The sequence below is a fragment of the Marmota flaviventris genome, chromosome 3 (genome assembly GCF_047511675.1).
Source record: "Marmota flaviventris isolate mMarFla1 chromosome 3, mMarFla1.hap1, whole genome shotgun sequence".
Taxonomy (NCBI): Eukaryota; Metazoa; Chordata; class Mammalia; order Rodentia; family Sciuridae; genus Marmota; species Marmota flaviventris.
Genome location: NC_092500.1, coordinates 97,595,545 through 97,622,991, shown reverse-complemented (window position 1 = coordinate 97,622,991; position 27,447 = coordinate 97,595,545). Strand labels below are relative to the sequence as shown.

General features: G+C 41.1%; 1 protein-coding gene across 6 annotated transcripts in view; it reads left to right on the top strand.

The window, feature by feature from the left end:
- Etv6 (ETS variant transcription factor 6) overlaps nucleotides 1-27,447 on the top strand; it is a 230,364-nt gene that overhangs the window by 171,893 nt on the left and 31,024 nt on the right. For all 6 annotated transcript variants that reach the window (XM_071610138.1, XM_071610136.1, XM_027955976.3 and 3 more), the window contains 2 exons: nucleotides 9,161-9,325; nucleotides 21,172-21,306. In XM_071610138.1, the coding sequence (XP_071466239.1) occupies nucleotides 9,262-9,325; nucleotides 21,172-21,306 (199 nt within the window). In that variant the 5' untranslated portion in view covers nucleotides 9,161-9,261. The remainder of the gene's footprint in view (nucleotides 1-9,160; nucleotides 9,326-21,171; nucleotides 21,307-27,447) is intronic.

The following is a 27,447-nucleotide window of genomic DNA, read 5'->3' as shown; positions in this document are numbered from 1 at the left end:
TCCAATTCCCTAGTGACAGAATTTGCGTACAGAAAGCAGTTTTGATCAAAGAGCACATCCAAGGTTAGAGACAGGCCTAGAGGATGAGCTGCTGGAGCTCTTTGAGATGCGTCCTCTGGAAGCAGCTCCAAGACTCAGAAGATACTTGGTTTCCTTTTGGAGGGGAAGAATGCTGGTAAACCCTGCCTGCTGCAGCCCCTCTGTGCAGGTCAGAAAATGCTCTCTGGGCACTGTATTCAGGATCTACAGCTAAACTAGGCCTGAGAAGTCAAGTTTATCATTCATTATTCCTAATCCTTTATATTTTTACAGTGCATTTGAGAGTGCAAGGGGCTTTTATATCATTATTTCCTTTGACCCAGAGGAAATTCACTGGACTGATACAGATAAGGTGGAGCTGGAATTTTGGTCCTAGACTCATTGTAACCTTGGGCAAGTCCCTCAACCTCTCTGAGCTTCAGATTCTTCTGTAAATGTCTTTGTGCCGGCTTTAGCTCCTTCACAGAGGATTTGCTGAGATGACATGGGTATGGAAGCATTTGGTAATGTTTTGAACCGCACAGATCTAAAGTGTCCTGACTGTTCAAGCCACAGCAGGATTAAATGATGAAAGGATATGGGTGGCAGCTGCAGGCTGCAGAACTAGCCCGGAGGTGGGTCACCTAATAATGGGGATCTTAGACTGTATAGTCTAGCATTACTGGAGGACCATTGTATGCCTAGCCCCATGTGCAATCACTGAGAAACCCCCTTCAGCTATATGCACACACATTTTAATTCTTAATATCTGTGCCTAAAGATTAGCAACTTTATATTGTTAGGCTGTGTGCATGTGCGACAGATCCCATCAGTATGTACAACTATAATGCACCAACAAAAAATGTAGGAGGAAAAAAGATTAGCAATTTTATCTCTTAGGATGTAGAAGAGGCAGTGAGGGGCACTGCTAATTTGGACTCAAGACTGACAAATGATGAATTGGTTAACAAAGTAGAAATGATGAGAACTTTTGGTAAAAATGAAAACAGAATTAATATGGGAAGGGAAATGAAAGACATGACCAAGTGTTGTTTTTTTTGTTTTGTTTTGTTTTTAACTTAAAGATAGCAAATTTTAAAAGTGTAGAGAAGTTCCTATGATCCCATGACCTGAAATGCTACATCACAGCTTACCACCCTGTAAAATGAAACTCGGACTCATCAACTGCATATGACTTGTTGGAATGAGAAGGGGAAGATAACGAAAGAATATGATGAGTTGTTTTTAACTAGAGTTTTTTAAAATATAAAAACAATGCATGCTTTATATAGAAAATAAGGAAATTAAGAGAAAAAATCATAAGTATCACCTATAATTTTACTATTGAGTGACAGTTGCTGTTAACATTTTTATGTTTTATTATAATGTGGTTCTGTGCATGACTTTAGCTTGATCACATGAGTACACACAACTATTTTGGTTTTCAATATGAATATGTACTCTTTATAAAGGTTATGTTATTGGTTGCATACTTTTTATTATAGATGTTGTTAATAGTTTACTTAACTATTCCCTGATGTATGTTCTCAGTTTTCCACTATTAAAAATAACCCTTGATATTAAAAATAACAATGAACATCTTTGTGCATGAAAGATTTTTCTATATACAAAGTTATTTCTTTAAGGTAGATTCTCAGAAGTTAACATTCACTGGGCTCTTAAAATATCACTCAGTCGTTTGCCAGAAAGATCATGCCAATTTATCTTCCCACTGTTTTGTACCAGTCTAATGAGCTTGGATTTTTAAAAAGATGTATATAATGAGTGAAAAAAAAACAAGTTACTGAAAAGAAAAATATAAAGGCGAATTTCTTAGATCTAGAATGTTAAAACTAAGTGAGCTGAAAACTATGAGAGGCGCTTAGGAGAACCATGAGTGATGGGCAGGATAAGAAGAAGCATGTTATCGCCTTCTGATTGGGTCAGATGGGGTAACTTTAACATATGCAAAGGGAAAGCAGAACTGTCCAACTTCTTCTTCCCTGTCTTCCACCAACAAGACTGAAACAGGTAGTGCACACACTGACACAAAGGAATTGAAGCCCAAGACGGGTGGATTCAAATCCAAGTTCTTTTAAGTAACTTTGAAGCTGTTAGCCCAGACATATGTGATTCCTGGCCAGAGAACTTACAGGGGTGAAAGTCACCCTTGACAGTGACCCTTAAGGGAGCAGAAAATGGAAGAGGTAATTGCAAAAAAGATGAGCCATTGTTCCCTGGTGTTAGGATTAGAAAAGGGTACCAGAAATAGAAAGTATGTGGGGGTGGGGAGACTGGAAAGAGTAAAACAACTGACCTGATATAGCATTTCCAGGTGAAGTTCAGCACAGATTTTCAAACCTTTGGGTTTCAAGCACTTAGGGAAAATGTATCACTCTGGAGTCAGACACCTGCTCCTGCTCTCCATCCTCATCTTCTTCAGTAAGGTTGCTATAAATTTTATACTTATGTTGTATTTCTGGAGACCAGGAAAGCATTTTGTTTAATTTCTAAATGTTTTATTAATAATATTGGGAACCATAGTCCAATTACCAGACTACTTAGGTAGATTGATAAGAGAAGGACCCTACCCCGGGGGAGCCAATCATTTGATCAGTATCCATCTGGAAGGAGGTGGCTTGGGTGTCTTCGGAGTGTCCCCAGATCAGCACTTTGTCAGTGACCCGTTCAGGTGGCAGATGCTTATCAAAGCTGCAGAGTAGAGATGATCCTAGAAAGAGATTCAAATCTGGAGATACTGCAGGAAACTGGAATGATGAGGTCTAATGTTGATTAACGTGCATTCTTTTTTTTTTTTTTAATCTTATTAATGAGTTGCAATTGAATTAATTAATGGGTAATCATTTGGGTACCAAGATCATTGCTAAGAAGATAAGAATCCTGCAGTATTGATTATCAAGCATAATTTTAAGCTTTTGTGAAGTTTTCAATTCTTTTTTTTTTTAATTTTTTATTTGTTTTAATTAGTTTCACATGACAGTACAATACAGTTGGGCTCCAAGTACCAGGTATACAAGTACAACTCAGGGTGAGAGAAACATGGTCACAGTAATAACAATAGAAGAAAAGCAGTAGCCGATATGTATTAAATGCTTGCTTTATAGGAGATATGGGCAGATCTTTTATATCATCATTATTATTTATAGGATTTCACTTTATACTGGCTTTATGTCATCTAAAAATTTGATAAGCATGTCATCAGTATTCAATGGCACTTAATTCATATGTTGAAAGTTTTCCCTATTTTTCTGTTGAAGCAAGTCAGACATAAAGAGGTTAAGTGACTTGTATAGATCACACCGCTGAGAAATAGAAATTTCATGTGATGCTCAGTGCCTGCAGTCTTAACTGCTGTGAAACATTTTCCTTTTTGTCTTTTCTTTCTTTTCTTTTTTTTTTCTGAGTTTATGAATTGAGCTTTCTGTCCTGCCAAAATGTAAATAAGCTTAGACAGAGGTAATTAATGATATGGACTTTGGGTCTGACCACCTGGGCTCAAATGTTGGGTCTTCCATTTCCTGGCTGTTGAACTTTGGCAAAGTCACTTAACTTCTCTGAGCTCCAGTTTTCTCCTTGGAAAACATGGATAGTGATACTTCCTGCCTTACAGGGTTAGTGTGGGAATTAATGAGTTATGAAAGTAGTGTGGCACACAGAAAGCTCTTGTGCTTGCTGTTACTGTTAGGCTACTTGAGAGGTCATATGGTGGATGTTTAGAGTTAGCGCCAGAGGGCCTATTGTCCCAGCACCACCACTTCAGTTTACACATGCTACAGTTTTCTCATCTGTAAGAGAACAATAATCATTGTCATGACTAGATTCAGTGTCAGTGTGCAATAATTGCTGACTGTTATTGATAGAACTATATTATTTAGAAAAGGAAAGGTGCAACCTACGTTATTCCTGTAGTTTGTGTAGGAATGTCTGCCCAACAGCATCCTCACAGGAGATGTGCAGGTTGACAAGGGTCTAAAAACTATAATGCAGAGGTTGTGTTTGGACCTTATGCTTAATCCAAAGGTAGGATGACTAAGCAAGGAAGTGATAGCTGTCCTCACTGTGTCAAGGGTTACAGAATTGTGTGTCATCAAGTCAGGTTTTGAGAGAACATGGGATGTTGGAAAGAGTCAGGGTACCTGGGGGCAAGTTCATCAACTTTTCCAGGCTTCAGTTTCCTAATCATTAAAATGGAATAGGGTTTGGACAATCTCCGATCATCTCCTGTCTCTCTCACTTTGTAATTCTGCCCTCCTACCCATAGAATCTAGAGCAAATTCCTGTTTATGCATAAAGTTTGGGATGAAGGATGATTTTGCTAAGTGGCTACTATAATGAAAGAACTTTGAACTGCATATTGCTCAAACCACATCTACTGACTCCATTACTTCATCCATTCTATTGACACGAGAATCTAACCTACTTTGCAGGAGTTACATGAGGTGATAACATGGGGAAGCATCTCATCAACTCCAAAGATGTAAACTGCTGTGTTGATCACTGCTATGGCTGGCTTACAAATTTTTCCAAGAATGAAAATATAAGACGCTCTTAAACACTAATCTGTTTGCCGTGACTCAGAAGATCCTTCAGGAAGTTACAAAATCTCAGGGTCATGATCATGAACATGGAGTAATTTTGTAGAAAAATTAAGGACCTGGCAGTTTGTAGTCTTTGGTTTTTAAGATTCAAACAAAATAGGAGCATACTGACTGTTCTAATCCCTGAAGGGAATAGAGCTCTCATATTCTCAGTCCATCATTTTACAGATGAAGCCCCTGAGCCAGGGAGAAACTGAGCAGCCTGCCCAGAATCACATGTTGTTGTTGTTTTTAATTTCTTTTTTTTTTTTTTTTTGTTTAGAGAGAGAGAGAGAGAGAATTTTTTAATGTTTTTTTCTAAGTCTTCGGCTGACACAACATCTTTGTTTGTATGTGGTGCTGAGGATCGAACCCGGGCTGCACGCATGCGGGGCGAGCGCACTACCGCTTGAGCCACATCTTCAGTCCCAAGAATCACGTGTTAATTAGTGGCTGATCTGGGAATAAAATCCAGGCTTCTGACTCCCAGCACACTCTCCATCTTTAGTATAAGCATAACTCAAAGACTGAAATGAGGGTAAGATTGCCCTGATGAATGTGGCTGTCCACTTTGAACATGGAATTAAAGATATCAAGAAAGTTTAAGAGCCTGGGTGTATCATAAGGTATGATACCATGAACTTGACTCGACTCCCCCTGGGAAAAAAGTGCAGTGGAATTAGAAATGATTTTCTTAATCATAGCAGTTCATTTCCTCTGTGCAAAATTCTTCTCAAATAGTCTCTGAAAATTAGTTGGCATTAAACATGCTGGTTTTAGTAAATGGCTTTCACTGGGTTTGTTATGTGCACAGGAAGTAGTATATAGGTGCAGAACAATACAGTGTCTGTCTCGGGCTCCCCAGCTAATAATCATTAACACCTATGTTCCTTCACTGTTGAGTCAAGGTTTCAGGAGACAACTGTACAACAAGTTATACTTGTTCGCCTCTCACCTTGCTCAGGCAGCCTCTGTCCTGTCGGCAGCTGTGATGTCATGTGAAGAGTCCAAGCAGTTGAGTGCTGTGAGCAGTTGAGTGCAGTGAACAAGCAGCCCAGAAAGTAGTGCTTTGTTTCTGGAGGCATTAAAAGCAGAGTCTCATCCATACCTCCCTCCTCTTCCCATTTATATATCTATTTCTCTGAGAATCTAAAGATTTTTTTTTCGTTATATTTCTGTTCTCTTGGTAGCTTGAGAACGCCTCCAAGGATCTCAATCTTGAATAGGTAGGAGTCAGTTTCAGTCTTTTTTGAATCCTAAGAGGTGTTGAAAACCAGTCTCAATTCTGAATCTGGAAGGGAAATGTGTATGTACACGTAGAGTGATGGACCAGAATGTAGACCCTGGGATCAGACTGCCTGGGTTGGAATCTGAGCTCATCTTGTTCCTAGGGCCGTACAACCTTGAGCAAATCCCTTAAATGTACTGAGCTTCAGTTTCCTAATCTTAGCCCCTATCTTAAGGGTTATATGCACATTCAATTAAATGAACTAATATTTATAAAGTGATTGCAACAGTGCAAGGTGTATAAAAGTGCTTAATAAATGACTGTTTAGTCAATTAAATGGTTTCAGTTAGACCAGAGTTGCCTCCAGGTCCTATTCTCTGTTCCACTCAGAAGCTTTAACACACAAAAGGATAGGTTTGAGGGAATGGCTTCTTTTTCCTCCATTAGAATTGCAAAGCACATCTTATACCAAACCTTTTTATTCTGTGGAATTAAAAAGGAAATCGCTTGGGGACTTGACTTCCAACACCTAAAGTGTAGTAGACCTCTTTTGATATCAGTGAGCTGTCCACCTTCTCTCTTATGCTAATGGAAGAGCAGTTGACTGATCCATTTATTGAGTGGCCTCGAGCAGGTAGATTTCTCCATCAGGGTCACTTTTGTAAAACTGCTTGGATTGCAAAGTATTCTCTGTCACTTTCTGGGTCCTTTGAGCCTCAGGTGGATTCCTAGTGAGGGGTTCCCACCTGGCTGGGGTCCTGGTTGCCTCAAGGACTGGGCTGTGGGAGCGATTAATGGGAAGTGAGAAGAGAAACAGTTGTTCTTAACCAGCAGCACCCTTTGCAGTGTGTGACTCTTCTTGTATTTAGGGAAAAGATTACTCATGAGTATTTTCTTCCATAGAATATAAAGAACCTCAAATTACTACTTGCATCCCCCCGCCCACTTCTCCTCACCTCCCTCCATCTCAGCGTGTCCTCCGCAGAAACTTCAGCATTTTGCTTTCATTTCCCCTCCCGTGCAAGATTCAGTTCTGTATCTGCTTTGGCACCGGCACTTCCCACAAGCTGCCCCGTGCTTTCCCTGCTTGGCCTGAGCATCCTGTACTCTCTGGCCCTCTCTCCACCAGGGGCTTTCGTAGGCCAAGCTTGACTGGACTTGTCACTTGTCCCATAATGGCCACTGTATTCCTGCTCCTTGTGTGAAGGACAGAAAGGTAGACATCTGTAACAGCTAATCACTGTGCTGGTCCCATTCAGAGGGGACACCATGGACTGTAGGAAATGTGAAGGTTTTCACTGGCTCAAAAATTGAGACTTTGCTGAGCAGCTACCACCTCACTATAATTCCCCATAGGGATTTTCGAGGTCACTGTAAAGAGCGGGGTGCCTCCTATATCCTGGACCATTTTAACAGGCATTGCTTTCTAGCTCAGCCAATAGTCAAAACCTAAACTTTGAATCCTTTAGTGGCCATGTTTTAAACTAATGGTCATGAAACAATCATATACTACTCATTATTCTATAATGCTACTTGGTTTTTTTCCATGTGAAAAAAAATAACTCCCCTTAAAAAAAAAAAAAGAAAGAAAAAAGAAAAACTCTTAATTAAATGCCTGGCTCTAATGATTTTGATGCCCAATAGTGTTTTATTGGTGCCTTACAAGATGGCTGGCTTTAAGTGGACTTCCATAGAGTCAGAGGAAGCCAACTACCTTTCTTCAAAAGGATATTCCAGGGAGGAGCTACTTGGAGCCAACATCGTGCCCAGACCCTGGATATTCTCCAAGGAATCTCAGCCATTTGTTCCCCACTCCAGCAGCCCATTAAGTAGACTACACAGTTCATTGTCATACCTGTTTCAGGGTAAAAGGTGATTCTTTCCAAGATCTAACTGAAGGACACTTTTATGACACACTCAGGGAGTCTCCTTAGGAAGTTTAAGTAACTTACACTGAGAGACTGAAGCTTCTCTTAGCCAACATTGATTCCATTGTTCTCTATTTGAACTACTGAGTCATAACATGTGATTTTAGAGACTGAAGCTCTGTTGAGCTTCTAGCTTCTTCTGACCCAGTGGTTCTTAAATTCTTGCTGTCAGGATTACTTTTAATTCTTAAAAATTTTTTGAAGACTTCCCAAGAACTTTTGCTCATGTGGATTATATCTTATCTCTATTTGCCATATTATAAACTAAAACAGAATTTTAAAAATACTTATTAACACTGAAAAAGAGTAAGCCAAGTGTACATTCATATAAATATATATTTTTAAAAAATGTTTTCTAAAACAAAAGAAAATCAGTGCAAAAAGTAGCAGCATTAGACAATTTTACAAGTCTATTTAATACCTCACTTTATAGAAGATAACTAAATTCTCAAGTCTTCTGCATTCAGTCTGTTGCACTATCACTTGTCATGTAGCCACTAAAGCATTCCACTATCTGGTCAGGAAAAAAGAGAAAAAGAGGCAAAGAATCTCTTAATATTATTAAGAAAAAACTTGGTACTACATAGATATCCAGCAAAAGTCTTGGGAACCCTAAGAGGTTCTTTAGTTCAAACTTTGGGAACCATTGTCCTAATCACTTGAATGATATATCAAAGGTTTCCCACAGCAGCAGACCAATATAAAAATATAGGACTCCCAGCCAGGCTCCCAGAGACCCAACCTGAGCCACCCTGGGCCTCGACTCCAGACCTCCCACCATCCTCTTCTGATCCTTCTCAGAAGGACCTCCCCAGGAAGCTCTGACATCAGCAAGTCCAATAAAAAGGCTAAAGATCTTTCATCCTTACCTTGCCCTCTTATTCCCAGAGGCTAGCCTGATGGTTTCCCAGGGGCTGAGTAAGTCTCTCTTCCTGGAAGAGTTTTCAGGGAACACTTCATTATTTGGCAGCTCTGGAAGGTCAAGGCCAACTTTGAAACTTTCTCACTTCAAAAGGGCACTGGGCTATAGTCAGATCAGCTCTGATTCTAAGATCCCCTCCAAAGCCTAGCTGAAGTTTGTCTTAAATCTGTGCCCCTGGGCTACTTTAGGCTGGAATTAATACAGACCCTGGGGCAGGGTTTTAAGACTTACCATCCCTCAGACACTTGAAAAGGGAGGGCCAAGATTTCCTCTTAAAAAAAAAAAAAAAAGATAATCTGACAGCACTTAGGAAGCCTGAGTTTTAACCTGGGACTTGGAATCTAGCAACGGGGCTCTTGAGACATGGAGACTCGTTTTTTTTTTAACTCTTCAGAGATCTTTATTCCTTATACCAACTGTCCAACTGATAAGACCTCTTTTCTCTGCCCTGCTCTCTCTCCAACAGGCTTGCAGCCAATCTACTGGAGCAGGGATGACGTAGCCCAGTGGCTCAAGTGGGCTGAAAATGAGTTTTCTTTAAGGCCAATTGACAGCAACACATTCGAAATGAATGGCAAAGCGCTCCTGCTGCTGACCAAAGAGGACTTCCGCTATCGATCTCCTCATTCAGGTGAGAGTCTGGACTCTTCATATGGGCTCCATGTGGAAAATCTGTAAGTCAGTGGTTGGTCTTTGCCACCACTCTTCCAACCTGTAGAACCTCCACAGTCGGTCATCACAGGCAGATGACAGTAACACTTTTGTAAAAGGAAGATTCCACTGACTTAAGCCAGTTTTAGGGGAGAAGTTTCCAGATCAAGGGGAGACTTGAGGTTTGGAGAGGTAACCCACTTATGACCTACAGACACTGGAAATTAAGGGATCTAGTTGTGCCACCAGACAAAGAAGAAAATGCCATTCCTGCCCTTGCATCTGTCTACCTGGCTCCTGATTCTGAAGACTTTTAAGAGATGGCTGAGAGAGAGTATAGGTTGTGAACTGTTCGTTTAACAACAAGAAAGGAAGGGACATGGACATTGCTGAGGCCAGATGACAGGAAGGAAATAGGAATGAGGGAACTGGAGGTAAGGGCTGGGAAATGTGGAGCTACCAGTAGCCAGGGCAAGTTTAGCAATAACTCAAAGGGCCTTGAGTGATTTACCGTGGAGTCCGCACGTTTTTTGAAGTAAGACTTGTAGAAATCCTGAAAAATAAAAGTAGAGTTTCCTAGAGACTATCTAACTAGGAAGATTTGTCACAATATGAACTCCTAGAATGACATTAGAAGGTTTAATTGAATAACAAGCATTTGCACCTGCAAAATATGTTGCTAATGTAAGACTTCAGATTTGCTTCTCAACTTTATTTTTCCCACTTTATGGATATGGAAAAGATAGTTGTCTTGAAACTGCATATAACAAAGGGGAACTTTCATCTCGGGTTTATTCTCTTGAGGGGTCAGTTATGAAGCACAGAAGGTCCTCATCCTTTTGAGTTTCCTTACAGACCCGACTTCCATGTGACTTGCCTTATTCTTTGGCAAAGGGCAAAGATCCTGCATGAGGCTGTGGCATAGCCTCTAAGTAAATTCAATCCTATTTAACCCTGGAGGCCTGCCAGAAATTAATAAACTAACTGTCGTCAGGAAACATCTCCCATTTTGGTGGGGTGAGATAAAGCTTTAAAGTAGAATACCATCTCCTCCTTTTCCCAATTGCTGCAGACCGTTTGTATGAAGAAATGCTAAAGAGGAAGTTTCCCCAAGTATAGATGTTATTGAAACTTGAAAGTTTATATCTCTGAAACAGGTAATTTTTAAAGTTTAATCAGGGACTCAAACATACTAGGAACATTTTGTCTCAAATCATTGATTTTTGGAGGGTGATCTCAGAACAAGAAAACTATAAAACAACCATATATGTAACTAAAACTATCCTAAGTAGTTCCTTTGAGTTTGTTGCAAAATACTTCCCTTTTCTGTTCCAGTGGAAACTCAGTAGTGTCATGCTCAAAGAGGCAAAGTTATATATTTGAAGGCAAAAACCCCTAACTCTTTAGTGTTCCAGTGAAGCCGCTTGCGTAAAACAAATGCAAAAAAAAAAAAAAAAGAAAAATGCAGTGGTGTGTCTGACTGGATTTGACCCTGGGCAAGCCTTCCTCCCAAGACCCTATAAATTTCCCCTGCATCGTAGCTCACATGCTCATCTTTATTGTGGGTCTGTTTTTCTCCCCAGTGACCTCTCAGTTTTCTTGGTTCTCTCTGCTCAAACCTATGAATAAAGATATGTGAAACCAGTCAGTGGCTCCTTGCCACTCTGTCAAGTCTTTGCTGGGGTGAGCCATGTGGAAGATGGCCCTGCTCCCAAGGAAGTTAGTGTCCAGTTAGAGAGGCAGAATTGCATTGACCCTAAAGACCAAAGACAGCTGGAAAAGGGAGAGAGCAGATAGGGATGGGTCACATGAGAGAAGAAATGGAGTTGGTCTAGAACATGAAAGGTAGGTGGAATTGAGTAAGCAGAGGTAATTGGAGGGGATTCATCTCATAGATTTGAGTGATGGTTAAAAAAGAGGAAGAAGAAGTCCACTTAATACATAGAAGAGGCAGGAGACAAGAAGGCCAGCTAAGGCCAGCGCCCTAAACCAGACACAAGGTACTACAGACCACAGATAGGTGGTGGCAGTAGAAATTCCCTCCGTGAGTGCTTACTGAGCAACTCTGCAACAGTGGTATGGAGGTCCAGCTAGATTATTAAATGAAGCTCAAGGGTATGGCAATGGAGATGAACTTTGAAAACTTGGAAAGGTTAACAAGAGGGAAATAAGGAAGGATGTTGAGGAGGAGGTGGTATGGGCAATTTTGCAGGAAGAAGAGTTCAAAGATAAGGTGGTACATGCTACATCCTCCATTTGAAACTGTGCACTATCACTCATCATCCCTCCTCTCACTTGTTTGATTCCCTTCTCACGTTTCAAGTTGTGTGACTTTTCCTGAAAAGTTTAACTTGACTCACAACCCTATGTCCCTAGAATCTTATTCCCTCACAATCTGGGTTAGGTGCCATTCCTCTTTTATCCCAGAGTATTCTCTGCTTCATGGCCCCTCACACCCATGCACACACAGAGTATATACATGACTGGTTTCTACCCCATATCCATCTCCTAGAATAGAAAAGTTCAGTGTGGACAGGGGTTTTGTTCTGCACTACCTAGCACAGGTTATGGCATCCAGTTGGCACTCTAGTGGAATGATGATCCAGCTTGAGTGCGCCTTAAAAGCCCAGGTGAAGAAGATTGGATCTCATTCTGCAGATGTTGGGTGACCTCTGGAAAGTTTTGGTCAAGAGAATGACCTGATTGGAGGTCTTCCTTTAGGACAGACACTTACCATCAGTGCAGAGGGTAGATCTACTGGGTCATGGTCACTACAAGGAGGAAAGCTAGAGAAAGTGCTGTTGCTATAAATTTAATGCAAGACAGTGAAGTCCAGACTGGGATTGGTGAGACGCAGCAACCAGTAGTGCTTCAGACACAACATGGTCAGCTATGGTGGGGAGCTGATTTGGAAGTTGTGGAAAGAGTTCATTTGGGAGCAGGCAGAAAAGAGTAAAGAAGATGTGTCCTGTGAACGAAGAACAAAGCCAGAGCTGGGGATAATAGATAGGAGTATTGTCCCCAGTAGGTGGATTGTTGTGAGCTGGGATACAGGTGAATTTATTTATATTGTGGCTAATATAATTATAGTATCAGCCAGAAAACCATGGGCAGAATTGCAAAGTGACACCTGCTAGTAAGGGCTGCAAGAAAGCTTATCAGATTACAGAGGAGTATCATCCCAGGCTCTGAAGGACAGAACAAAGACACACATAAAAGAGCCATCTTGTGAAGTGACCAGCAACCCCGGCTAGCCAGATGAGGTATGATGTGGGCACAAGTGTTCTCCTCAGGCAGAGACATGGTTTGGATAGAAAATCTTTTTTTTCTTTCTCAGAAGGAACATTTGCCATTGTTTCTTCTGATGTGGGCTTTCTGCGTTAGCAGTTTAGTGGCTTCTCCACCTGGCTTGTCACAAATCACATCACTTACTTTAGTTTCTTCATCTGTAAAATGAGGTTTTCACCATGTATGTCCTAAGCTCCCTTCAACCACTAACAGTTTGGCCCAACTTCAACACTGAAACAGTGTGAAGCTTTAGTGAACAGTAGGACCACCCCACCCTACAGGCAGTCTCCCTCCACCCAACCAACTTGTAAAATGTAGACTTTACACAGTTGTTGGGGTTTGTTTTTCCTATCTTTGAATGTTTTTTGCTACTTAAGCAGAGTTGGGAGTTTCTTCTCACTATTGGAATAAAACCAAAGTACCTGGTGGCCCCATTACATAAAAAGAGGACCATATCTTCCACCCAGCCATGTTTTCCACACCTGGTCTTTCCCAAAGCTGGGCTCTCCTAATTCATCTACACTGTAGAGAAGAGAGCTGACTCCATACATTATAATTGCCTGAAATATGAATTTACCTTAAGCTCAAATACAAAAGCTTCTCCAAATGCTGTGTGCTGTATTCTTTGGTCAGCTTAACAAATCATCAAATCATACTTATTCATGTTAGGAGGAGAGTCGTCCTTTCCCACCCCTACAATAAAGCAAGGAGCACTTGGGCTGTGCTTTAAATAGCTAGATGGTCTCTAAACAGAGAGTATCACAGTTGAAGACAAATGGGGTCTTTTTTTTTTTTTTTTTGGAATAGTCTCCCGACCAGAAGGTATAACAAGATAACAAGCTTATGACACTTGCAAAGTTAAAGAATAAGTGTGAAAGGATCCTAATTTTATGAAAGCATCGCCCAAACAGAATAATTTTTCCCTGGGTTACTAGGTAGTTACCACAATTAAATGGTTGTGGGGCAATTTGAACTCAGAGAGATATTTGGTTATAGGACTGCTTTTGGACTCTGAGAAAATACACTAGTGAGAGGGAACAGACAAGATATCATTCATATTTACTCTTATTTGGAGTTATCCATTGCAGGGCATTCAGGTGGAATGGATTTATACACCCTTTATTTTATGAGAACAAAAACCCTAAGTTAGTATCAATTTAATTCATGTTGTACCCTCATTCAGTGCTAAAACAAAAGGGAGGGGGGAGAACCATATTTTCAAAATTCCTTCAATTCAATTTAAAAATTTATTGGAGATTCCAAAACACATTGGGAATTTTAGTGTACTAAAATTCACAGTCTTTTAGTATTCCAGAGGGTGATTCTGCAAATTATTTCTACCCTTGTCAATCCACCAGAACCTTTGTCTTTGGAAATATGTTTTGCTTGTATTCATAAATATAGTAAAATCCCATTTCAAAGTTAATCTGAAAATACTAGTCATGTACAGATAGTTCCTTGGACCAATTTGCCTAAATTTCTGTTAAGCAGTGACAAGTAGTTTGCTGAATTAAATGGCTGTGTCTTCAGGCTGCTTTAGAATTAAGTCAGAGAATCCATGGATCCAGATCACAGAAGGGGAATTATCGCCCAGAAATGTGGGAGCTGCCCAAGTGCTCCTTGCTCCTTGAGTGAAGACACCCAGAGTCAGCTCTTCCTTCTCATACTGTGTCTTTGAACAAACAGCAAAAAAAAAAAAAAAAGTATGACACATCAGAGAAATGCTTAGAGAAGTCACTTATGGGAAAGTCATTTAATTTGTTAGTCCTTCACTTGTCCCACTTGTGAAATGGTGACAGTAACTGATCCTTCTGTTACATAGTGATGTCTTGAGACCAGATAAAAAAAGACCATTCGGCACTTCCTTTAATAAAGCACATAATTATTTCACAATATTTCTGTTTTCTCAATAGCTCATTATTTATCTTACCTTATATTCTATATCTGGCTCAAGGTAATTTTCTTATTATATTTGTTTTCTAACTGCCCTCCCCCTTCTTCTCATCAGGATCCCTGTGTCAAAGACATACCTCTAAAGCTAAATTTCAAATATTTGTTCCTAAGTAAAAAAACTAGCTTATTTTTATGTTCACAGAAGGCATTCCATATTGAATAAAAAGTTTGTAATTCAATTAACCTACAAAAATGTGTTGAATGGAATGCTTAGAAACTAGGATCAAGCAGAGTCGAAAAGCCAAGCAGTTCCATTACAGGAATGGTCATGTTTTGGCCACCTATGGGATCCCCCTTGGCCTGTGACTGCATGGGTGTTCTTTCTGTTGAATTTGTGATGAGATACAGGGGACTTCATCCTGAGCCCATCATAGGCAGGAAAGACCCAGCAGAGAGAACTTTCTGACACATCTGAAAAATATCCCTCCCACACCAGGCATGCCTCTTTTAAGAATTGGTCAGAAGGAAACCAAAACTCTCTGAATAAAAATGAAAGAGAAGGGAGAACTGTTTGCAAATTTAAGAATGTGTTACTTCAAATATTCTTCCTAGGAGTTTATATACATAATAGATCATCACCTGAAAATGCAAATTTTTAGCAATGTTGAAAGATTCTTCTTTAAACCTACTAAAACTGAGAAATTAAAAGTTGTGGAACCGCAAGGGGGAGGCTCTCGGAAGCATTGCAGATGACGCTGAACATTGGCCCAAGCCTTCTGAGAACAAGCAGTGATAATGAGAACTTTAAAATTAATCATACCCTTTCACTGATAATTCTGTGTCTAAGAAAATATCCCAAGGAAATCATCCAGAAATGGGCAAAAATAAAATGATGCCCTTAGCAATTTTATTTATAACAGTAAAACTGGAAATTCCCCAGCCACCCCCAGTGTAGGACCAGCCAAGCAAACTCAGGGAGGGTAAACAGAATGGAATACACTGCAACTTTACTACCATTCACCTAGTCACTCATTATTTCTTCAGTAGATCGTGCAGGGCTTGCAAAGTGTTACAAGATTTTAAGCCGAGGAGTGGCATGGCAAGGTACAGAGGTGGAGGTGGGCCAGTCTGTTTAAACAGGAGGAACAATGACAGTGACTTGAACTAAGTTACTCCAACAGAGAGAAAAGAGTGACTCCAGGAATATTTAGAAGGCTGTCTATAGGTATTGATGACTGGATGTTAGATGAAAGGGAGAGAAGAGTTAAGAATTACTCCCAGGTTTCTGGCCTGATGAACTAATGGAGCATTTACGGAACTAGGGAACTCCCTCAGGTTTGTAAAGATGTTTATGTCTGGCACATGAACTGTGTGGAGCCTGTGTGACATCCAAGGGGAAGTACCCAGAGTTAAATGAATGTGGTCCTGTAATTCAGAAGACATGCCTGCAGGAGCAAATTTAGCATAGGCTAGTTGAAGCCATGGGAACAGACAAGATTGGCCAAGAAAAAAGGTCAGTGAGAGCCCCGGGGAACCTTAATAGTGAAGAATTGGAGATGGAAGAAGAGCAGAGGTGAGGGAAGAAAGCCAGCAGTAGGACTCTGTGTAGCCTAAGAATGTTTTAAAAAGGAGGTGGTGATTCCTGGTGATGAAGGTTGCAGAGAAGCCAGGCAGTTCCCCAGGACCAACCACTTTGATAGCAGAGGGATAATTTCAGGAGGACCCTTTTGGAGGAAGGGTTAAAGGGGAAACCAGAATAGAAGTAAGTGGAGAGAGCAACAGTTGGTAGCCTGTCCAGGAAGTTTGACTACGGAGGGGCAAGAGAAAGAGAGCAAGACCTGGAGGGGATGAGGACAAAAAGAGAGGAGGGGGGCTTGCAACTGCTTAAAAACTAAAAGAAAAAACCCAAAGAAGAGATTTAATGAGATGACTGTGAATGAGGGGAACCATGGAAAGTGATGACTGTAACTAGAAATGCCTATATGAATCGGCATTTAGTCAACTGGGACCAAAAAAAATGCCATTCATATGAAAATGACTTTGTGAAACTTATGCATGTGCTTTCAATACAAAAACACTGAAGCAAAGGGAGTATTTGAGATTTGTCTGTTAACAATTATACTTCCAAGGGATACCATCTACTGAGCATCCATCATGTTAGGTACCTGTGCTTTGTACATGTCATCTAATTTGGTTCCCATAACAGCCCTGCCAAGTCCATGGCATTGTTCTCGTTTTACACAAAATACTGAACTAAGCCTTCAGCTGAGGTTCAAAGAGGAATATAACTTGCCTAAGGGCATGCAACTGACAACAGAGGAACCAGGACTCAAACTTGGGACTACCTCACTTCAGAGCCCCAGTATTTTCCTCTAAAAGTAAAAATAACTTAAATGAATTTTAACACCCCCTTCTCAGTAGCATCTGTACGTTCTTGGTCTCCAGACAGTGGTAAGGTTAATAAGACAACTTATTGTGGTATTGTTCACTTTATCTACTATCCATTTGAAACAAATTTCAATAAAATAATAGAGTCTAGGATTCTCAAAGTACATCCTGGCTTGTCACGTCAAGATACACATGTCAACATGGTATGTGTATTATGTCTATTTGTGCGGGCACCCACAAGAATATCTATATTTTAGGACCTGAAGCTTATAATTTGGGGGATACAAATACGTCTAGGACCCTTTGCAGAGATTTATGCAAGTGAAGTGCCCCAAAACTTGCTAACTTCATGACAAATCCCCCTCTACATGTCACATGAGTACATGAACTATGTATGTATGCACAAAGATATTTGGAGGGACAAATAAAAAGCTATTGTCCTTTGACCTACAGCCCTGGATTCCATTGCTTAGTGCAATAAAGCATTAGTATAGTTACATCTTTTCTGGGATGATGGAGAAGATTTTACAAGAACCAAAGGCACAAAGAATTTTTTTAAATGCCACTTGACTTTAAGCCAGTGGTCATTTGCTAAATTAGATATATAAGACTATGGCTCATGCTCTTTGTTTTCAGTAGGCTAGTGAATATAACTTTTAAAAATTATCTTCTATATACCAGAGAGCCTTTTTGTTCATATACTTCTTAGATGTGACCTCCTGTGTATATGAGGATTTGAAGAGTGTATTGGTAGAACAGGCTGGGTGTTGGAAGAGCTAAGGGGCAGTGGACAGGAGAAAGTTGGAAGGGCATCTTCATTAGAAACCTGTTATAGATAAAACACATGATTTGTGTTCTCCAGAAGCCAAGACTAAGAACTTAGGTACAGGGATGGCCAGATTCCAACTCAACAGAATTTTCTACCAACTATAGCCATCCAAATATGGTTTGCTTATGCCATGGCCAGCTGCCCATCACAGGACATACTCGTCCAAGGCTACTTCTTGGCAGGGGAAGAGTAACTGGGGACTCATACCAAACAGAAGTTTGAGTCAATGTAAGAAACCACTAAAATCCTCTCTAGGCCTAAGATGCCATGTCATTACAGGTACACACCACCAGTCACACGCATGGTTCTTACACAGCTCATCTGCCCCACACCCCCATGGTAGTGATATGTTTATGCTAATCCAGTCACATTCCCTGACCAAGATCCTGATTACTGAGAAAAGGTGTCTTTGAATGGATTGGTCTAGTCATGGTCACACTCTAGAGTCTTAAAATTAAATTTTTTTCTGGCCAACCACCTGGGACTTGGGTCCATGCTCACTTGATAGCCACCCCCAATAGATGGCATTTATGACTGTTATCTTAGCAGTAGTCAAAATAGGCTCACAGTTTAGGTATGAAACTGGCAAGAGTCCTGCTTGGCTCAACCTCCTCCTGCTTTCTCCTACATGTTCAGGGAGAAGCTTCACTGTCTGGCATTCTTGGCCAGCTCCAGGATGAGAGTCCAAAGCCAACCAGCCAGCAGGCCTGGGAGAGTGTGAGGCAGAGCACATGTCAGTGTCACTGTGGGCATGACCCTGCAAAGCAGGCTGTGGGGTCCTGGGAGCCCACAGCCATGACCCAGATCCTCCTCTAATGTTTTCCATGTGAGACATCTTTAGGGGTCTACAAAGCTGATCTAAGCCCCTTGAATACGAATATTAATAACAATAATGTAGAGTGAGTGATGGTGGTGGTGACAGCCATAGCTAGGAGCGCTTACTTTTTGCCTGATGCTGCATTGAGCTTATTGTTATTGACTACGTCACTCCATGGAACCCTGCCAAAAGTCCTGCAGAGTGGATGCTGATTACCATTTTCTAGATGAGGAAACTGAGGATTGGAAAGGTTAAGAGACTTGCCTAAAGAAGTATCAGTCAGCTAAGCTTCAGAGCATAGACCAAACCATTCTGTTCTCTTGCCTCACTTCCTTTATGAACAGAGGAGAGTGACTTCCTCCCCTCCAGCCCCTGTTCTGGTCCCCACCAGGGAGCTTCTCCAACCCGGAGCCAGCCTCCAAGGAAGACCTGAGGGTAAATATACATTAACCCTGCTCCAGGTACTTCTAGACATTTCCCTCATGTAACCCTCACAGCCAGCATCTGAGATAGGTGCTACAATTTCATTCTGCAGAGAAGCCCTGGGACTTGCTCAAGGTGACCTGATGCCCAGGCGGCTGCCTCCGCAGTCTGTGCCCCTCACTGCACCTCAGCTGCCTTGCTGCAAGAACAGCCTCCAACACCCTCACAGACACTAAATTTATATTTCCTGGCCTCCCCTTCCAAAATGGATACACTAATTACAGACCATTTTTTTTTAGTAATAGTAATCATCAGGAACACATTTTTTAATGTTTTCATTTTCTGTTTGCAACTACTGAAATAAAACATTGATCAAACCCACAGGATCAAACCCAGCAAGTGTGAGGCCATGTAAATTAGGAAAAGTTCAGGAAGACATTACACTAAACCAAAAAAAAAAAAAAACCACCCAAGTGTTGATTAGGGACTTATTTTTATATGAGATTAAAATACGAATCATTAAAATAGGACTGTATTTTGGGCTGCGCATCCCCATCTCATCAGAGCCATCACCATGACTACTAGATTTGGAGTCCATGAGTGCCAAAGCCCTTCCCAGCTCTCAAACATGGCCACGTGTGCCAGGTCCTCCCTCATCCATGACATTTCCAAAAGTGTGGTCAGAATACCTTTGCATTTTCCTGCCTGTTTCCTTTTAATGAAACACCCAAGAGACGGGGCATCTTCATCTCTTTGAAGCCTTTTCTTAATCCAAATAGTAAGTAGTGGCAGTAAGTTACACTATTAACAACCAAAATTCAAGGGTGGAGGAAAGAACAAAGTTTTTAAAAACAAGGTCAAAAGGTTCTCCCAGGAATTTCTTGGGATCAGGTAGCCATGGAACTTCATGTGGTACAAACAGTGGAGTGGAGATTTGCAGAAAGAAAGAAATTAATATGGAATTCAGATACATGCTAAATTTGGAGGAAAAAAATAATATAGCAATATCTATAGCCCAGAATATGCAGTTAAAGTTGTTAATTAAAGTATCTGTTAAAAAATGGCTAAAATTAGAAACAAAGGCCCATTGTTTGGTACAATTGTTGACTGCATATCTCTGTGTAGGGAAGGGCGTAGGGGGGACAGCATTTTAAAGATTAATCACCCATCCTTATAAGGTTTTGAAGCACCCACCTGCATTTTGAACTTGGATTTAAGCCAAAGGGGTAGACCAGACCATGACAGTTACTTTGCTAATTAACTATTCAGTGGACACTTCAAATACCAACTATATCAGAACAGAGGGGCCTCCGCTCAAACCAGCCCCCACCATCTTCTGCCAGCGGCTGACATCTTAAGATGATTCTCTAGAGCTTGTAGAACCTTGGCATAATGCCTATATGTATTTTTAAAGGAGGGAAGCATCCCAGACTGTGCCAGTTCCTTATAGAGCATCGTCAATAGTTAGCACCTCTGACCGGACTTGTGAATTTTGTTCATTTTTATTCTCTTCCTGCCCAGGGTTGGAGTCAATTAGAAAGGCATATTTGTCTCTGTTGGGAAGGTTTCTGTAAAGAATCTGAGTTGTCATTGGAACATAAAATATGTTCATACATAATGACTTTGTAATTCTTTGAATAATCTGAAGTACAAACAAAGAGATATGTAAAAGAGGATAATTTCACAAAAATAATAGGAATTAAGTTGGGGAAATTTAAATTCCCCCTAATGTCTGGGATGTTACTCCAATAGGCTATCATTAGCCAGCTCCTAAAGCAATTCAGTAATGTGGGAACATCCTCAAAACCTAAGGTAGAGGGGAAAAAGTGGTTTCTAACTACTAAAACCAGATCCTCACTACATAACGGCAGACATCATTACCAGGGCTTCTCTGACTTCGTAATGGAAATCTAGGTGGTTTTGTTTCCTTTCTGGTTTTGCACATTTTTTAAAACTATTCTTATATATTGCTTTCATAATCAAAAATGTTTAATTTTTAAAAAATCACATGGTTCTGATGTCTTGAGTTTCAAGGGCTGTGTCCTGTCCCTGTGAGCTCCACGAGGACACTTGGCATGCCCATTATTTTTACCGCATGTCCGTACCGAAGTGCCAGGCACGTAGCTTCAGCCCAGTCAGCAGCAGTGGAATAAGTATGCCGTCTCTCTCCCATTTCTTTTCTTCCCAGGTGATGTGCTCTATGAACTCCTTCAGCATATCCTGAAGCAGAGGAAACCTCGGATTCTTTTCTCACCATTCTTCCACCCTGGAAACTCTATCCACACTCAGCCAGAGGTCCTACTGCATCAGAACCACGAAGAAGGTACTGGACAAGGCTGCTCTTTCCTTACCTGAGGTTTAGACAAACCCCTGGGGTTTAATTGTTAACTTTATTAGCTGTTCTTATTCATGCAAAGTCATTTTTCAGTCAACAAATATTTATTGAGTGTCTACAATGTGGAAGGCACTGGGGGAAATGCCTAGATAAATAAGATGTGATGGAGTTGACTCTCTGAGGCTCACAATCTAATTGAAGCCATGAGACAAATGTACACATGAGAATAAAAGTCCAATTATAACAGTAGACACCATAGAGACATAGAATAGAAGGGGAGGTTATGTCCAAGTACAGGAAGCAAAGTCAGCTTCATAAAGAAGGACTCTCTGGAGGATTCCTTGAAGGTCCAACAGGGTTCTAAATAAGCAATGATGAAGTGGAGAACATTCCAGGCAGAGTAAATGACTAAGAGTGGGGCTAGACCTTGAAATGCAGCAGTTAGATAATGCGGGTGCTGTGCCCACCCCACCTTTTTATTATGAAAATTTTCAAATATATATACATATATATGTGTGTATATAAATGTGAAATGGTGAGGGATGGCCTCTTCACATCACCTCTGTGCCTTGGACAACTCATTTGATACTACCTCACAGAGACCTATGCTCCTACCTTGTTGTGTCCACCTGTTCACCACATTTAAATAGTATACACGCAGATACACACACACAGACACACACACACACACACAAAAATACATGTACACGCACCTACATATGTATTCCAAATAGACCAAATTAAATACATAGACCCCTGCAAGCCACCACCCTCTACAATAGTGATCAACATCTTGCCTTTGCAAAGCTTATCCAAGGAGGTGAAACTAGAACCAGAGAGTGGAGCACTGGGATTTCCAGGCTAGTAAGGAAAGTCTTGGGGAAAATGATCAAGATTTTTGAACAATAGGTAATGAAACAGGAAAGAAAAAAACCCAGACCATGTGGACTCAGTGTTGGGTTGGGGCTTCTTCATCAAGCTTAGGGGAGTTTATTGGCCTGTGCTCAGTGCCAGGGCTTCTTGCTGATGTCCCAGCTGCTGCTCCTGTTGTGATTCACAGGAATCATGAAAGCACTGATGGACAATGGGAAGGCACTGGGGGAACTGTGGTCCTGGACGTAGTTTGATAGCAGGTGTTCAGGTACAGGAATTTGGTATAAAAGCGCTGCTTTCAGCCTGATTCCACAGAAGAGCTGAGTTTCACCTCTGAGGACCACTGTGTCTATATTCTCCTGCCAGGTAGACCATGCAACACTCCTAAATGTACAGTGGTGCTTTTTCACTGTGCTTTCCTTAGGACCAGATTTCCAGGGCCTTAACTCCCCTTGGGGAATTTTCTTAAATTGATTGATCATCTCCAAGGGCAGGGCTAATATTTTTGTAAGTTTTGTGTTTTCTTAACACTTCACCAAAGAGAGCCTGAGTCCAGGTGGCTCACGTGGCCTCCTTGTGCCAGCATCTCACAGCAAGTCCCCTCACTTCCATGATGGAGAATAATAAACGAGCATTTCTGGCACAGTCCCTGCATCTTTCTCTCATTGTTTCTTCCCCGGGCCTTACCTCTGCTAAATTTAGCAGCTTCTCCCTCCCCCAATTCAGTTTTTAATGTTCTTTTTGCTCTTCTTGCTGTGTTCATTTCCGGACTGCATAATAGCCAACAGTCACTCTAGAAAAGAGGAGGTGGGTTTACTGAAGCTTGACACTGTCAAGAATTACATTACCTAGTCTGCCCCTTCAGATACAGAGTGTGATGGGCGTCCCTCGCTTTTCTTATTATTTAAAAAAAAAAAAAAAATCCCATTTGGAATTTCTGTCCCCATTTTATTCCCAAATATGATTGGAGGCATGTGGATGCACCTTATCATAAATTTTCCTCCTTTCTCCTTGGCCTGATTTGACTGATAAGTAGGTATGTTTGTTGTTCTCATTTGCCAGAGCTCATCAATAGAGAAAGCTGTCTTACTCCGAGAACTACTCTCAAACCAAGTAAATACAGATATGCCAGTGCATAGGTAGTAATGAGCTGTGCTCTCAAGTGTTATTTCAGTGGTGAGCTCAGTAGGTAAGAGAATGGAGCTAATGAGGCCAAGGTCAAAGGTTTCATTACCCTGCAGACCAGTTGGCTCGGCTTCAGAACCAACCTTAAAATACCTAATGCATTCTCAGAGACCTGTCCTTAAGGCTGACAGACAGGAAGCAGGATCTGAGAGCATATGCCCTGCCCCTTTGTCTATTTAGATGTGGTGTACAGATGGACACAGCAAGGTAGAAGCATAGGTCTCTGTGAGGTGGTATCAAATGAGAAGAGCTGTCCAAGGCACAGAGGTGATGTGAAGAGGCCATCCCCCACCACCACTTAATGTCAGACAGACCAAGTAGAGTGGTGAAAGAGTCAGTACATGTGCCCCACCTCCAACCACCGCCAGCCTCTTTCCCTTCTTCTCCGAAAAGAAAAACATCCAGCTCAGTGTGAATTGTCTTGAGAATCTATAGTGTTGTATTTAATTGTGAAGGGTAATAAATGATTGATGTGAGCATATGTTAGCATATAGAAAGACCTGGTCCTGAAAAAGAGTCTGCAATAGGAAATTAGACACATCCAATATTACTTCCTCAATGATTTATTTTACATAATTAGGGATACATGCAAAAGCATATTAACCCAAGACTCTTTATGTTACTATTGACTTGGCTCTGAAAACACACACACACACACACACAAAGTTGAATATGCCTTATCCAAAATGCTTAGGACCACAAGTATTTCAAATTTCCGATTTTGTAATATACATAGTGAGTATCTTGGGATGGAACACAAGTCTAAATAGAAAATTCATCTGTGTTTCATATATACCTAATACACATAGCCTGAAGGTAGTTTTATACAATCTTTTAAATATTTTTAAAGTTTTGATTTTACACAATTTACCAGTGTCCTACATTTTGGCTGCAACCTGTCACGTGAGGTCAGGTGTGGAATTTTCTACTCATGGCATCAGGTCAGCATTCAAAAGTTTTCAGACTCTGGAGCACTTTGGATTTCCGATTTTGGATTAGGGATGCTCAGCCTGAATATGAAAGAGAGGATAGGAAGAGAATGGGGCCAGCAGAGAGGGCCCAAGTCAGCTGCTGAGCAGCCTGGCGCAGTGAGGCCTGGAGATTGAAATGCAAAAAGGGGGCTTCACTCAATCCCCAGCCCACCATTTACCTGATCCCAGCCACCAACTTAACCAGTTCACACAGTGATCATTTCACAGTGGAATTTACATCACAAAACACATGTGTCTTATTTAATCTAGCAGAGCTCCCCCACAGATACCCTCTGTGAGGCATTACTTGAGATCTCACCTTCCTTGCTAGCAGTCACATGGCAGTGCCAGAAGCTAGGAAGCCTGTGTCAGCTTCCCCTTCCAGTCCTGGAAAGGTTGATCACACTGATTCAAACCCTTTACTTTGTAAGTACTTGTTATTTCTATAATGTACTCTGTTCTGAAATTCTGTCAGGCCTTGAGCAGAGCAGTCATCAGATTACTACATACATCCAGGAAAACCTGTATTTCTACTCTTTTCCCTTATTAGTTATGGGAAGGGAGGGGATGTTATATAATTAAGTCAACAGTATTTCTTCTGTTCTGAGACACAAGGACAAAGACCTAGAGCATTATTATGAAGCCCATAAATCAGAAGCATCCCAGACAAATGGAATGAGAGAGAGAGAGAGAGAAATTGTTAAACGGTGAGATCTAGAAGTCAGAAAGTCAGATTCAAATCCTCCTTTCTGCCAGAACAAATCATGACGCCAACATTTCTCATTTCCCTGGCTTTCAGTTTCCCCAGGTGTAGGATGGGGTTAGACTAAACAGTTTCTAATTCTGTGATGGCTCCAAAATCCTTACATTATGTCCAAGCGGTGTGAAGGTCAATAACACAGATTCTTCACCCTCAGGGTCTTGGGCAACAGAAATTCAGAAAACCATGACAGTCCTGCCTGACACTACTCAGAAACAGTAGAAAACCTCTTCTGTTCTCATTTGTCACACCTTATCAAGAGCTTCTAATAATATTGCCCCTCCCAGCAGCCAAACCAAGATTGGCACCATTCATTTCATAATGAAAAGCTCAGTTTAAGCAGGTTTCTCTTATTTTACTATTATGACTCATTTTACCTACAGAATGCGTTAGATGGGGGCTGGGTGCTTATGTAGAAAGGAGACAAAATAAACAATGCTGCTGCTTCTCACACAACAACCAGAAGGCACAACATCTTTAGAAATCTTGGAGCCACAAATGATTATAAAATATATTTATTTTACATATATTTGTTACGACAACTTCTTTTGATAGCTTAGTCCAAATTCGGTTGTTTTCAGGTCCCCTAGAGCTAAAAGTAACTTTCAAAGATAGACTTTATTACCAGTTGCCACTGGTTATTTGGTATTGGGACTACTTGAATAGCAATTCCCTAAAAGCTCATTGGGCCATGCTTCCCATCAGTCTGAAATCACTAGATGAGCCAACTCCGCCTGTAAGAGTGAGCCCTGTAAGACAGGACAGACACACAGTCTGTAAGGAGAAGACTTACATAAAAGGTCTGTTTGTCTAACATTCTCTTCCCGTCACCTCCTCTGGGGCCCCTCCTATCATTTAGACTCTCAGTCTCACCCTTTCCTTTGCTCAATCTAAGAGACTATTATGAGGGGTAGTTTTAATCACTTTAACATGAGAATATTCACACGTGAGGTGCTGTGATTGTCTCTGCAACAGCGGATGCAGATTTAAGGGGGTAGTTCTGCTCTGGTAGCAGCTTTTTTCACCAGGTAGACGTGGAAATCTGAAGCATGTTAAGAAATTTCAAACATTGAAATACTATGGGTCTCAATTTTCCTTATCTCTAGCACACGGGAATGGCCCAGATGGTAGAAAGCAGTCATTTCGAGGGCGGAGGTGGGGAGGCAGGAGGGCCACATGCATCCCGTGATGGCCCTAAGAAGTTTTCTTCATGAGATTGCCATCTTGAGGGAAATATTACCCATCTCACCCCAGCCACCATCACCAAATCCAAGTGCCCAATTGGTGGAAGGAAATTTTTTACAATTTTAATGAGATGATTAAAGGAGATGAGGCATGTGAATCTATTTCATAATAACAAAATAATAGCTAACATTTATTGGGTCCTTCTTATATGCCAGGCCCTTCTAAGCTCTTAAACATTTAAATCATTTAATCGTCACAATCACCCTATAAAAAAGGTAATATTATTATCCTCACTTTATAGATGAGGAAATAGAGCAATAAAGTAATATGTCCCCATATTAAGTAGCAAAGCTAAGATTTAAATCGACATAGGGTTGCCTCCCATGCTGTTTTCATGCAGTATGAATGAAGAGACCAAAATAATAGTTTTACAAAGTTTTATTGTGTGAGTGCCTTAAAAATAGGGAAAATGATTGAAAGATGAGTAGGCATTGTGGAGATAAGGATGCCAAGATGATAAGATCACCTACCGGAGTACAGCATGGTAGGTCCCAACACTCCTGTTATGGTACCAACAAATGGGAACTAACAAAACAATGGCAGGGAACTTTTGAGAGCCCAAAGTATGTCTTTAGTTCATGATTTTAAGAACCCATACTAAATTGGACAGAATGAACCTGATAGTTCAGCTCCTTTAGAATGAATGGACTCAGCCTGATAGAAATCTCCCAGCCTGTGAGACAGGTGGGTTTTGGTGCCTCACTGGCTTCTGTGAGTGAAAGTGCTGCCCTTGGTTCCCCATTGGACCTGGGGCCTCAGTGCAGAGCACTCCCTAGAAGTTGGCCCTGGTGACAGCTGCTCGGAAGGCACCAGTAAAGGAAGTTTTCATCTGTTCAAGCCACAGCTTCCTACTGGCTGTTGTAAAAATCACCTTGATTCTCCAGTCTTGTGGAATGGTGCTGATGACCAAGTGTCAACGAGGTCACTGACTGGGGCATTGTAGCCATGTAACACATGTAGGAGCTACAGAGCGTAAGGTACTTGTGTGTGCTCTGGATCCAGACCACCTGGGTTCAAATCCCAGCTCCCTGGTTCACTAGCTATGTGTCTTTGGACAAGTCACATCACATCCTTGTGTCTCAGTTTCCATCTGCA